General features: G+C 41.2%; 1 protein-coding gene across 1 annotated transcript; it reads right to left on the bottom strand.

Moving 5' to 3' along the window:
• Nucleotides 1–325: 325 nt before the first annotated feature.
• LOC149342843 (proton-coupled folate transporter-like) lies at nt 326–11,738 on the bottom strand. The gene is made up of 6 exons (XM_089545344.1): nt 11,546–11,738; nt 9,630–10,440; nt 6,617–6,859; nt 5,865–5,948; nt 4,535–4,691; nt 326–2,985 (listed from the first exon to the last, which is right to left on the bottom strand). The coding sequence occupies exons 2-6, from the start codon at nt 10,435–10,437 to the stop codon at nt 2,901–2,903; spliced, it is 1,377 nt and encodes a 458-aa protein (XP_089401470.1). The 5' UTR covers nt 10,438–10,440; nt 11,546–11,738; the 3' UTR covers nt 326–2,900.
• Nucleotides 11,739–12,347: the final 609 nt, after the last annotated feature.

Genomic DNA, 12,347 nt, shown 5'->3' with positions numbered 1-12,347 from the left:
TAACAGATGCGTGAATACGACTCGGTAGCTTTTAGCTTTTACGACTCGCCAGCGCGACAAGCCTTAGCTGAAGAAACCTCCCGCCTGATTTAGTGAACACGCATTAGAGAAGCAAGAAGGACGCTGCGCGAGCGAGACAAGCCTTTTACAACACCCCACTTGCATCTGGCGTCAGTCGCGCAGAAGACGGGGTACGAAGTCGTGACTTCCGAATCAGCAGCAGACGCTCCTGCGCTGCTCGAGCTCTTCTAGCTCTTGTAAGATGCATTCTTTGGACTGAAGTTCGTTATCACATTCATTCCAACACATGAAATGGTACAGGTAGTATTCTTAACAATCACATAATTTATTGCTCCACTGTAAAATAATTGTGAAGGGTCATTTTGTGCTCAAGGTGCAAGTAAATGGGCTCTTCAAAAAGTTGTTACGATGTTGCCAGGAGCTCTCGATTAATTAGAGATATACTGCATACACATGAAAACGGTAGGCAGTGTGTGATGCAGTGTTTATCTGAATGTTTCTACTGCATGAGAGCAGAGTACAATTCACATGAGCAAAAATTTTATCAAATAAACTTGCTCATCTAAAGGAAATGGTTACAAAAACATGAGCAAAAACTTTATCAAACACATCTTCTCTTCCAAAGGGAACTGCTTTGTTAGCGTATACTGGCAACCCAAAACTCGGCTATCACAAGCTGAGCATAAGAGAACGAAACAAAAAAAAAGGAAGCATCAGCTGCTTCAGCAGGGATACCTAAATGAAAGAATGAAAGTACCGGGATGTTAAATGAGAATAACAGCCACCACCTTTGAAATGGACGAATTAAAGGTAAAAAAAAGTATACGAGCTAAAGGCACACAAAACAATGCAAATGAGTTCACAGAATGATAGAATTTGAGATGCACCGAGTTTTAGACACTGTTTTCACTGTCCACAAAATGACAGCGTGTCATGAATGCATCTCTGGTTCGGATGTATTCAAACATGGTGATATCACAGCCATGTGAACAAGAAAAAATGAAAAGAGAGCAGGGATAGGTAGACTTTGCTCACACAACAAACTTACTCCCATTGTTCTATGTTTTCTTTTGCGCGACAAGGCTGTAGGCACAGACTACTCACATAAGCCACACAACATTAAATGAAAAAGCCTTCCCAAGACACTTTTTCAGCACATTTACACAGGCGCAGCCATAACAAAACTGGGCAACAGGTAGACAACATATGGCTCAGTTTACTGAAATACTGAGCTGCACATTGCTCAGTACTTAAGGTTAACAATGTTGTAAGCTCTTATCAAAACAAGCAAAAACATGACAAAAAAGAACAGCATTGCAGAGACTTTAAGAAAACTGGAGTACAACTTTACCTCAATATGGCCACAGAGTGTCCATAGCTTCCACAAAGCCTCTCAGAAATTAAAACAGCTCTCTGCATTTACTGCATTCTGTGGAGTCAAGACTTTTACTATATAGTGGCTTCAGAGTCCAGGCTAAACACAGAAAACAATTAGTCAACATTTCTATATTACAGTACTGTAATGTGTTAACATGCAATCCTAGAGCAGATATAGTAAGCTTTGTCTTGCATCTCCACAAAGAAAAGCAACACTTCCATGCTTTCAGGATAAAAAAAGTAAGTGAATCATCACTCTTAACTAAAAATTGTGTGGAGTAAACAGTGCACTATGAAAGACAGTGGATGACTATGAAATCATGCAGATCTGCTACTACAGTAAAATAACCAACAGTTGTCATCTGAGTGTGTGTGACTGGCATTTGTGTAATAACAATATCTACGTGATCACCAGGAATGACCGATGCTCTATTTCTATCAAGAAATTTCCTGAAAGACTATCCGTCAACAACCACATCATAAAAGTAAAACTTACTGGAATCGTAATATATATCTTCTTACAGACCATATCCAGTGCTCAGTTAAAATAAAAACCTCCCCAACACTTAAAGCTGCCCTATAATTGTGTAGAATGTACAATGTCATTCTATGTGACCAGCACAGTTGTTCACCAAAATAACAAAGGTAAGCTGACACCTGGATAGGTAGTGACTACGCAAGTGCTATTATCAAAGTCAGTGCTTAATAACCTGTCACAGTTTTCACATTGTCTTTTCAAATGAAAACATATAACCTTGACAACTGTGGATGAACATGTTAACCACCGACCACCATGAGAAAGTTAAACACAGAACAATTTTTCAATGACATACATTTTGATATGCAAGAATAATCAATGGCTAAGTGATTCCCTTTCACTAGAAAACAAACCCATGTTTCATGACAGGTGGCATGAGTCACACCAATACTAGCAGCTAGTAACAGGGTGTCAACAAAACCACTCATTTGCAGTGAAAAAAAAATAGGGAGTTGTATAACTATGCCAGGTATTTGCCAAGTAAATATAAATTACTAATAAAGCCTCAAATACGTATGTTCACAACAGCACAGTATTTGCTCCATTATGCATAATATGATGAGTACATAGTGTCCAAGATGAGATATGTGGCTTTCAGGCTTAAAATTGGCCAGCTGACTAGCCTGAACCACTCTGGAATGTAGTATAGAGTTTCTCCTGGCTATAACTTTTATGTGCAAAGCCCCACATTTCCATCACATACTTGTCCACGTGGTAACAATGAAGGGCAGTGCGTACAACACCGGGGACAGCTCCACAAGCTCCACCCAAAATAGTACAGGAGTGCTAAGCTCGTTTTCAATGCCTTATCTTGCCATCAGTGTACACTGCTGCCTTACGTCTGGTGCAATTAGGTAAAACATGGCACTGCTTGCATTGCCGGATTGTGCGTGGTTCGGTACTACACACAATGGATGCTTTCTTGGGCACACGATGTGTGAAGCCAGCGTTGCTGTGGCACCTTTCAACTCTCTACAATGTTGGAGCTCATGCTATCACCCTCAATTTCAGCATAAGGTGCTTCCTTCTTGAATCTGAAGTAGAGGTACCTGCAGAGAAAGAGAGTAACAATGAAGGTACACCAGCCTGGCTGCGTGATTAAATTTTTACCAATAATGAACAGCAATCAACATGAGAACTTCTTGGTCAGAAACATCTAAACATCAGAGGCCAACATTAACTGTAATATAAAGAAAACCTGAGTCAATTCTGGGTCCTGGGTAAAGACATATTCACCCCTCAAAACTGTGACCCACTGAGTAAGGAATCGTAGTTGGTTTTATCCTCGCTACCAATAAGGAACGTATAGATTTTTTCATGCACTTGGTTTTGGAATTGCTGCTATTGTGACTATACGAACGGCTTCTGATATGTTTAACAGTGCTCAGTTCAAAGACACAAAGTCACTGTACCCTGCACAGACTTTCTACACACTAGATAAAGAAATGCCTTTACAACAATATTTGATGTTAGAGTAAACCCACATGACATCGATGTTGCTTGGTACAAATTACCACTTCACTGAAAGTATGCTGTGGCCCTGGTACACCTGAACATGTTTCGAAGAACCGGTCAAAACAAGGCAGTTGGCAATTCACACAATCTCGCACACTGGCGCCTATTTTCATGCACATCTTGGTAGTGACAGCTCCACATGCTGTCATGTTGCCACAAGCAAGCATCAGCTTGCTTCACTATCTACTTTAAGTACTTATGCAATATGTCTGTACATTTAACATTTTATTACAGTTGCCTGGACACCCTTAGTTTTTATCAAAAAACTATTTATAAAGAAGGTCTCTAACCATCTGGATAGCTTCACTACAATGAGAGCCTACCCAGTACGCAGGTCATTAGACACTATTTATTGCTCTCTTAAATTTTATGCACATGCACTGTTCATACATCAGACACATAAATAACTTCAGGCATATCAATATCATCACGTACAAAAGGCTAACTGTAAAAAAAATTACGCACTGAAAAATTAAAAAAGAAGCCTAGTAACACATAAAAGGAATGAATACTGCAGATTTAAATGTTCTGGACATATCTTTAATATACTAACAATAATTTCGAAAGTACACCTGTAGTCCCTCAGAAGAGTGCACAGCATTTACAGTTACTTCATACATGCTTCATACGTACTTTGCCGAGGGGCATGGGTGCACATGCACAAGGCTGTCAATGGTTTGTTCTAGGTACTGCGCAGAACAATGCTACTTTATCAGGTAACTCTTATCATGCATCATGCTGCAGAGTACACCACACTGTGGGGCCCAATGCTCTCCTCACCAGTGTACATGACACGTTGCTAAAACTGCGAAAAAGGCATGCAATGCTGGCAAAGATATATAACTACCTTCAGAGCATTTTGATGGAACTTGGATGACTAATCAGCAGCTAACCAATCAGTTAACAACAATGTCTTTAGCAATGCTATAACTTTATGCGTGTAAATTGCAATGCTAATGCAATACAGCCTCTGCCCAGTGAACCATACATCTATGGCATCAAGAGGGCTGCTAAGAAAAGGTATAGGTACAGAATTGTTCCTTCAGCTTCAGTTGTTTCTGTCAAGTTGTTTCTTTAACTCACAGGAAAATTCCGATAGGGATGAGTTGCAAAGCAGCGGCGAACTCAAAGCCGAAACCTTTGAAGAACTTTGATGTTGCTGGGTAGAGGCCATTGAAGAGCAGGGATCCCGTGAACATTGCGAAGGACTGCAGAGCACTCATCACAGCAAAGGCTTTGCCTGTAGTGAAATCGAATACGCAGAGACGCAACAATGACTATTCTTTTTTCTCTGTAATGTGCTGTTCATATTCTAACAATAAGACAGTAGTGTAACATGCAGCTGAGGAATCACTTTCAATCCGCCCTCACCCCTCTCACTCTAAAGAAAAGAAAGCCACTGATGTTTCAAACAATTACTAAACAAAAATGCACTGTGATAAAGTTGAAACCTCCAATAATTATCAAAAATAGATCCTTTTATAGCAGAAACCGTAAGTAGTTTGGTGACTATCGTATGACACTGAGCATTCGCCGATGTTTGAATAAGCGTACATCCCCCTTATCTCTTGAGCTTTTATTTTTTTTTAAAAACCGAGCAAGAACCCATGCGATTATGTGCTATGTCCAGGATAAGTTCAAAAACACGGCCCTGACACATCAAGTGCCCATTGTTCGGCATTCATGTGACGCTTATCACGAAGAGAGGGGTGGGGAGGTCAACGCGGCAATGAGATCATTTTGGATGATATGCCGAAGCACAGGGTCAAGCAGTGTCAAAAAAAAAAAAAAGCTTGGGAGGGCATTTTCAGTGTTTACGCGATACTGATCGCCCCTCTTCTTTTCGCGGTGGCTGCTATCTTGAATTTAATGGTTAGTCGTCGGACCAATCAAGGGCCCACTCCACCATGTGCCTGCTCTGGATTTTCACACCTTGACATAACAAGCGCCCATCCCCCAATATTTTGTGATTGCCTTCAAATTTTAGGTGTCTGCTTGCTCTTTATTTTGTGGTATAATTAGTCTTTTAACACGCTTCACGAAAGCAGTTTATCACTATAACCAGGCAGACCTCTCCTTTATTCATTAAAGTCTCTCTCTCTCTGAATGCCCCAATATGATACATTAAACCTGTCACCAGATGAGCCAGATTAGTCTTCAGGCCTTTAAATAATACATTTTCTCCCTTTACAGTTCAGGACATATTCTAAGTTCTCACGAGAGAATTCAACAGCACAACAGGCAATTGCGAGTGCTATATCTAAATGGGAAGTGCAAATCAGGTCTTCTGTCGTGCAACTATAAGTTGTTTTGCCAATTCTGTGAAGTACATCACAAAAGAAAATTTCTTAGATCCGCCCCGCCCTCCATTCTAACATCAAACTCTTATAAAACACCCAAGGGATCACCTCACCTTTTTCATCTATGGCAACGATTTTTGACAGCAGCGCACGAACTGAAGGGCTTGTGAACTCGCTAAACACAAAAAGAACTGGAACTGTAAAGTTCAAAAGAAAGAAGAGATAAATTAGTTCAGAAAGACAAAACAGTGGCACTATCAAGCCTTAAATCAAATACTAACACTGGTCCAAAAATTTGTACCAAAATCAAAAGGGCCAGGTGCGAACATATTTTAATAAAGCTGCCTTAAAATTATTTTTATATTAAGAGGCTAACATATAACAAGCAATGAACGAATGCTCATGGACATGCCTTGCAGTACTAAACATGAATCAACAGCAAAGTAGCATAACCGTTCAAATAAGACACATTATAATCCAGTAATTTTTCCTGCTGGTTTAAAATCAACAAATTTTATTTAACCCTAAAGATCACCTGCTTATGTCCTCCATTCGACCTCAGATGGTGTTTTTTACACTTCCCTTCATAATCTCTGGTTGACAAGGGTTCTGGTTACAAACCCAACACGTGCAAAGAAGGCACTCCTGCCATCAACTGAGGCGAAAATCGTAACTGGTCAAACTGGTTTAAGGAACAATTCCCAGTTGATTCCAGCTGGTTTCCAGACAGCTCCCAGCTGACTTCCAGTTGCATTCAACTGGGAGCCAACTGGTAACCAACTGGAATCAACCAGTTACGATTTTCGCCTGGCAGATATGCATCTGTCGAGCAAATGATGAAAACATTAACACCGGTCTCACTCACTGAAGTAAACCATGGACGACGTTGTGCAGAGGCCCAGCCACAAGAGACCCAAGAACCTTGACAAAGATCCGAGAAGGCCAGCAAAGGCATCAGAGATATTCAAATAACGATAAGCCATGGGCAGCACTATCAGAAGGGCTGCACCCTCAACAGCAATATTGATCCCTTGAAGGAAACTGTAGTGACTTGCAGTCCAGCGAAGTGGCTCATCAGTCAGGAATGTGTACGTCAGGTACGTCTGGGCTGTAGAGGACAAATTGATGTAAGTAAGCACAGTGCCATTTATGCAACATTTGTGATAAACAGCCATGCTTTGCATCCCAATAGACACAGTGCAAGAAGCTATTTAGGTCTCATTGTTAAAATGAGAAAGTATGTTTTTCTTTCTTTTTTAAGGTGAGGTGAGACTTTGCTTTGTCGAAAAACTCAATTTTGAGGTCTTGCAATGATCTGATTGAGAATTTCTTTATCTTACAGAAAATATATTACACTTGGATACTTGCGATCTAAAAAATGATTGTTGGTCTTTTTTTGGTGTCATGTTGACCGGAAAAGTGGGCACATCTCAACGTGGTCTTTTTGTTTCAGCTACTTTCAAAAACTCGTTGCTCTGAAGTTTTCCATTGGAAACACAAGTGTTGGTTTCGGTTTGGGATTTGGCCTTGTTCGAAGTACATCTTTCAGCTATTAGGGCTTCTCTTGTGTCTTTTCTGTCAAGGGAAGTTTTGACGAATAAACGGTTTTCAGAGATTTTACTTTACTTACTTACTTACTTACAGAATACTGCAGACCCTAAGATGGGTCCAAGCAGGAGGGGCAAAAGCACAAAAAAAAGAGGTGCGGCAGATTACATAGCACATTACATAGCACAAAACAGTAATAGAACATAGTAAAGAACAAGGGAAAAACAAAACAACTTAGCAATTATTAATAAGCAATTTTGTTAATGGCATCGATGCTGTTTACAACTTCAGGCGGGAGTTCATTCCATTGAGTTATTGTGTGAGGAAAAAATGAGTATTTAAAAGCATTGGTTCTAGCGCTGTAAGGTGTAAGTGATTCCGTGTGACGATGTCGTGTTAGTCGCGTTGTGATCGGTTTAAGAAATAAATCTGGGTTCATGGGGAGTTTGTTATTTTTGAGTAGGAAAAGAAATTTCAATTGTTGAATTTTTCTTCGTGTTTGCAATGTCTCTATGTTGTTTTGTGCCATAAGAGTGGTTGGAGAGTCAGTCAAAGTGCCATTTTTCTCAAAACAAACATTTTTGGAGGTTCGTGTACCTTTTTCTCAAGAACTATAAGGTATAAGCCAAAAGAATTTTTCACAGATGTTAACCAATGCCATTTACATAACTGACACCAGAATCAATAGCCGAAGTTTATTTGTATTTTTCTGACCAAAAACCATTCATGAGCGGCAATTATATTGCATCTACACAGAAAAAAAAAACATAATAAATCTAGTTTTTGTTCCAAAGGCATAATTTTGGTAAGAGCTGTGTAAAGCATTGGTAACTACTTTCATACAAAATTTCTACACTGTGCAGATCGTAGATTCTAAGAAAAATGTACTTTAGTAGAAAAAAATAATAATAAAAATAAAAACCACTGGACAAAATTTAAATCTCGTTTCGAGCTCTAATGCAAGCTACGTCTATCTTTAAGATTGCTTGCAAATTATATAGCCATAGCCCTTATTACAACTACTGTACAGCCAACTTTTTAAAACCATTTTCAAAGTCTCACCCCACCTTAATTAAGGAAATAGCAAAAGATGAATGCCACTACAAAAACAACCAAACCAAGTTAACCAACTTATTTTAACAACACAGATCTCGCTCACATGTTTGCTGCAGGTTGAAGAACATACACAACATTTTACAGAAGCCTTCGCCAGTTCTAGATGTTCCAAATAAGCAAATGCAGATATGCTGATTAGGCAGGTCTGACTGTCTCTGTACAACATGTATAGACAATAAATATTCACGCCTCTCTCAACAAAGCTAATCTCCTCATCTATGCCTGCTGCAGTGGTAATGCAGTGAGTGTAGCTGCTAGCAAGGAGAGCAAAGTATTTCATTATTCTGTCACTTTGAATGACTGATGATATGCTTTGTCAGCGTTTCAATAACCTATGCATTGTATCTGCTCTCTTTTAATGTAATTTTTGTTTTTCATTTCAAAGAAGTCAAGCGTTTTAGTTTCATTTGCTAGTCTGTGTGTTTCTTGTGAGCCGTGTGCACTGTATCCTTCTTCAACTTCAAATGTTTGTTTTGTTTCGTGCCGCAGCTATAACGCACAATCCTTGATGCATTGTTTCTTCAGTAAGTGCAAGCACAGCTCCATTTTAAGCACGCTGCATGCATGTTACCATGGTATACAGAACTTCTTTTGTGATTGTTGTTTTTGAGACATATCCTCACGAACACTCGACTATTGTGACCAGCCACACCAAGACAACAGGTGAAAGTACACAGCTGACAGCATGGTTCAGATGGGGCACGCGACATAGATGTCTCCTAAATCTTCGCCTCTCCCTCATAGAAAAGGAGCAATAGAAAAGCTCTTGCAGAGACTAGCCACCTGACGTGCGAGAAAAGCCGTCTTGGAGAGCACACTGCTGAGAGAAACGGTGGAATTGCTTGGTTACAATGGCTGTAAGGTTACTAGTAATGAGCTTCTTCAGAAAAAATTTCCTGGGAGCAAGTTTCTTGGACAATAATTGTTTGAGCGCAAAACCAGAAAAAGGGATTTGGGCCTTCCAAGATGCAACACATTAATGAGATTGTTTTATTTTGCCACCAAGATGTGACGATTACACTGACGGCTTCATCTTTTTTACTCCTCAAGCTAAACTTTGATGCAAAGCATTGAGAAACAAAGTAATGAATTAACAGTTGAAAAAACAAACATAGCTGAAACAAAATAATAAAAAGGAGCTGGATGGCATGCAGATATGACTGGAGCTTCGGAATTACACAAATGGGCTCAAGAAAAGACAAGGAACTACTTGCCTGCTAGGCCGTAGAACATTGCAAATGCAGCAAGCAGCAGGAGGATGATATGACCCCTGTTGCCACGGTCACGCAGCCTGAACACAGTCATGGCCATGTCTGTCACGTGTCGGAAAGAAAATATGCCAGGGTGCTCCATTCCAGAGTCGACGCTTGTTTCTCCAGGTACCTTGTCACGGACGACAACCAAGACATAGAAGACGGCAACAGCATAAATAAAAAGCTCGACCAAGAAGATGACTTCATACGTGGTTGTCTTGAGCATGCCCCCCACCAGGTACATTCCAAGTGCCCCACCCGTGAAGATCATGGCTTCCAGAATAGAAATTCGTCGGCTCCGTGACTGGAAGGGTGTCACATCGGTCAGGTAACCAAAGCAGCTTGAGATGATTCCCAAGCTTCCAGTGGACACACCGACTAGGACAGCACTGATCATGATGAGCGAGACGCTGCTGTCGAGGTAGTGGGAGAGAAAAATGAAGTTGAGGACGCTCGCCATCCCCCCAACAAGAGGGACAAGCATGGGGCGCTTGCGGCCAAAGCGGTCGTTCCAGGACCCAACCCACATGCCGCAAATCAACGTTAACACAGACATTGTCCCATAGTAGAAAGCAATCCACAGAGAGGCTTCCGCTTTAATGTCCGTTCGTGTCTGGTTCTGGGCAGAGTGGCAGTCTTGAACATTGCTCGTGTTGAGGTGCCTGAAGCAGCACTTTGTGTTTATTATATCCTGGACGGCACTCATCTCCAGGTGCATTGTAGCAAAGAACAGGAACACCACTGGTTCCACTGTGACTTGAATCCCCATTTTCTGTAAAGAGATGTACAGGCTAAAGAAGAAAGTATTCTTTTTTATCAGCACAAAAAAATTACAAAGATGGGGTGCTAGTAGACACAAACTGTAAAAGCTATGAAATAAAAGGCCTTTGTAAATGATTTATGGTTTCAAGCTGCTAATAAACTTTTGCACTGGCATCAGATGCTTTGTTCTTTTCCATTTGCAAATGGCATCAATGTAACAAGGATGAAATCCTCCAGCTGTCAGCTCAAACAGCCATCATTATCTATGTTTACTGTGAATAATGCTACACAGTACAAAAAGGCAACATATTTTATGGCCAACAGCCAGTTATGAAAGCTCTTGGCCAACACTGAGCGCAGCTAGCAGACGAGCAGTCGCGCTATCGCGGTTATCTTTCCCTGCTGGCACAGATAAGAAAGACAGCCGCGTCATGCAAGGGCTTTATTTTTAAGCTGCATTTGCGTTAACTGCAAGCTTAATGCATTACCAAAACACAAATATACATCTAAAAGGTTCAAGTTTGTTTGCAATTAAGGCGTGCCTTTTTTAATGAGAGCATTTTCCAACACTATTGTACTATAAAGATCCAAAAAACACGAAAACCATTGAAACCCGCAACTATCAACATTTTCTTTTTGTGTGTGTAGCAGCGGTATTTTTACAAACACAATGAAGCTGAAAACTACAAGTTGACAAGCAAGTTTACGGCCGCAAGCAGGTGCGCGAGCAAACTGCCCCTATAATGCCACATGACCCCATGTCCGGTTTAGGAGCGCTGCCTTCGTACGCCGTTCACGCGCGCTCCTGCAACGGGCCGCTTGACCTAGTTTCCGCCCTTTCCTTTTCTTCTGAGCCAAGGAGCTCGTGGCAGGTTATCGAAAGATCAAAACAATTACCCACGCATATGTTTCTGCCGCAGGTGAAAGCCCCATGGCAACAACACAGTCCGTCGCTCGGAATGAAAAGGCAGTTTGCACTGTCTTTATGCTATCAAGATAAAACGTTCTATCACTGACACTTTGCGCTAAAAAAATGCGCGCAAAAGTTTCGCGCGACGCGTCAGCGTCAACTCGAAACGAAGAGCCGCATGCGTACGGCGCTTCTGAGCACTTACCTTGAGATTTGGACGCAGCTATACGAGCGTTAGCTGCCGTGCGAAGTGCGCAGCAAGGAAATCTGACACGAAAGTTTGTAGCACGAGATTCAGTTATTGTAGCGCCGTTGAAAGCATGAGACAGCTGGAAACGCGGCAGCTGCACCCAGACGTCGCGGACAGCCCAGACAGCCGTCCGTGAAAACCGCTGTTTCAGGTTGTCACCGCTAGAGGGCTTCAAGCGCTGTGTTAGTTTCGCAGTTTCAGTTTTGATCTTACGCGTAACATCTTTTTATTTTTGTGATTCTTGAATAAATGTTGACGTTCGTCAGCTGCACGCACTTCTTCAACAAGCCTCAGAACAAATGTATGCATAGTAACTGTAGGCCAAAGAACAACTTCTGCCGCTACTGAATAAAGATGTTTTTTTTTTTATTTCCTCGTTAGTGCGAATCATAAGGAAAAAAATTTTTCCTTCCTCCAAGGTGCGGATAGTTTTCTCCAGATAGGTGGATTTGTCCCGCAATGCTTGGACTTTTTATGTACCCGATTAAAAAACCTTTTAGAAGAAATGCAAAGCATTGAGGCTTTTCGCCGGACCTGTCGGGCCCACATCAGCGGAAAAACTTCTGTCAGGAGCACAAAGGACACGCAACCTTTTGCTTTGTTACTGTAAGAAACGAAAACAAGCAGAAAAAAAAATACGGCCTTCAGAATACATGCTGCGCCCTCGCAGCGACAAAACTTTGTCAGCAGTCCTTGTAGCCTCCGAGATTGCCGAACGGTACCTGAACGGTAAGATACATCACCACCTCGCCGCGAC

The sequence above is a fragment of the Amblyomma mixtum genome, chromosome 5 (genome assembly GCF_055824585.1).
Source record: "Amblyomma mixtum isolate Tamu chromosome 5, ASM5582458v1, whole genome shotgun sequence".
In the NCBI taxonomy this organism is placed as follows: domain Eukaryota; kingdom Metazoa; phylum Arthropoda; class Arachnida; order Ixodida; family Ixodidae; genus Amblyomma; species Amblyomma mixtum.
This window is presented reverse-complemented; position numbering and strand designations above follow the sequence as displayed.

Excerpts from the sequence above, each read along its gene's own strand:
- LOC149342843 (XM_089545344.1), bottom strand. The coding sequence starts at position 10,437 with ATGGGGATTCAAGTCACAGTGGAACCAGTGGTGTTCCTGTTCTTTGCT. Across the intron at positions 5,949-6,616 it reads GTCGTCCATGGTTTACTTCA|TTCCAGTTCTTTTTGTGTTT; the intron begins GTGAGTGAGACC and ends TGAACTTTACAG. Across the intron at positions 4,692-5,864 it reads CGTTGCCATAGATGAAAAAG|GCAAAGCCTTTGCTGTGATG; the intron begins GTGAGGTGATCC and ends ATTTCACTACAG.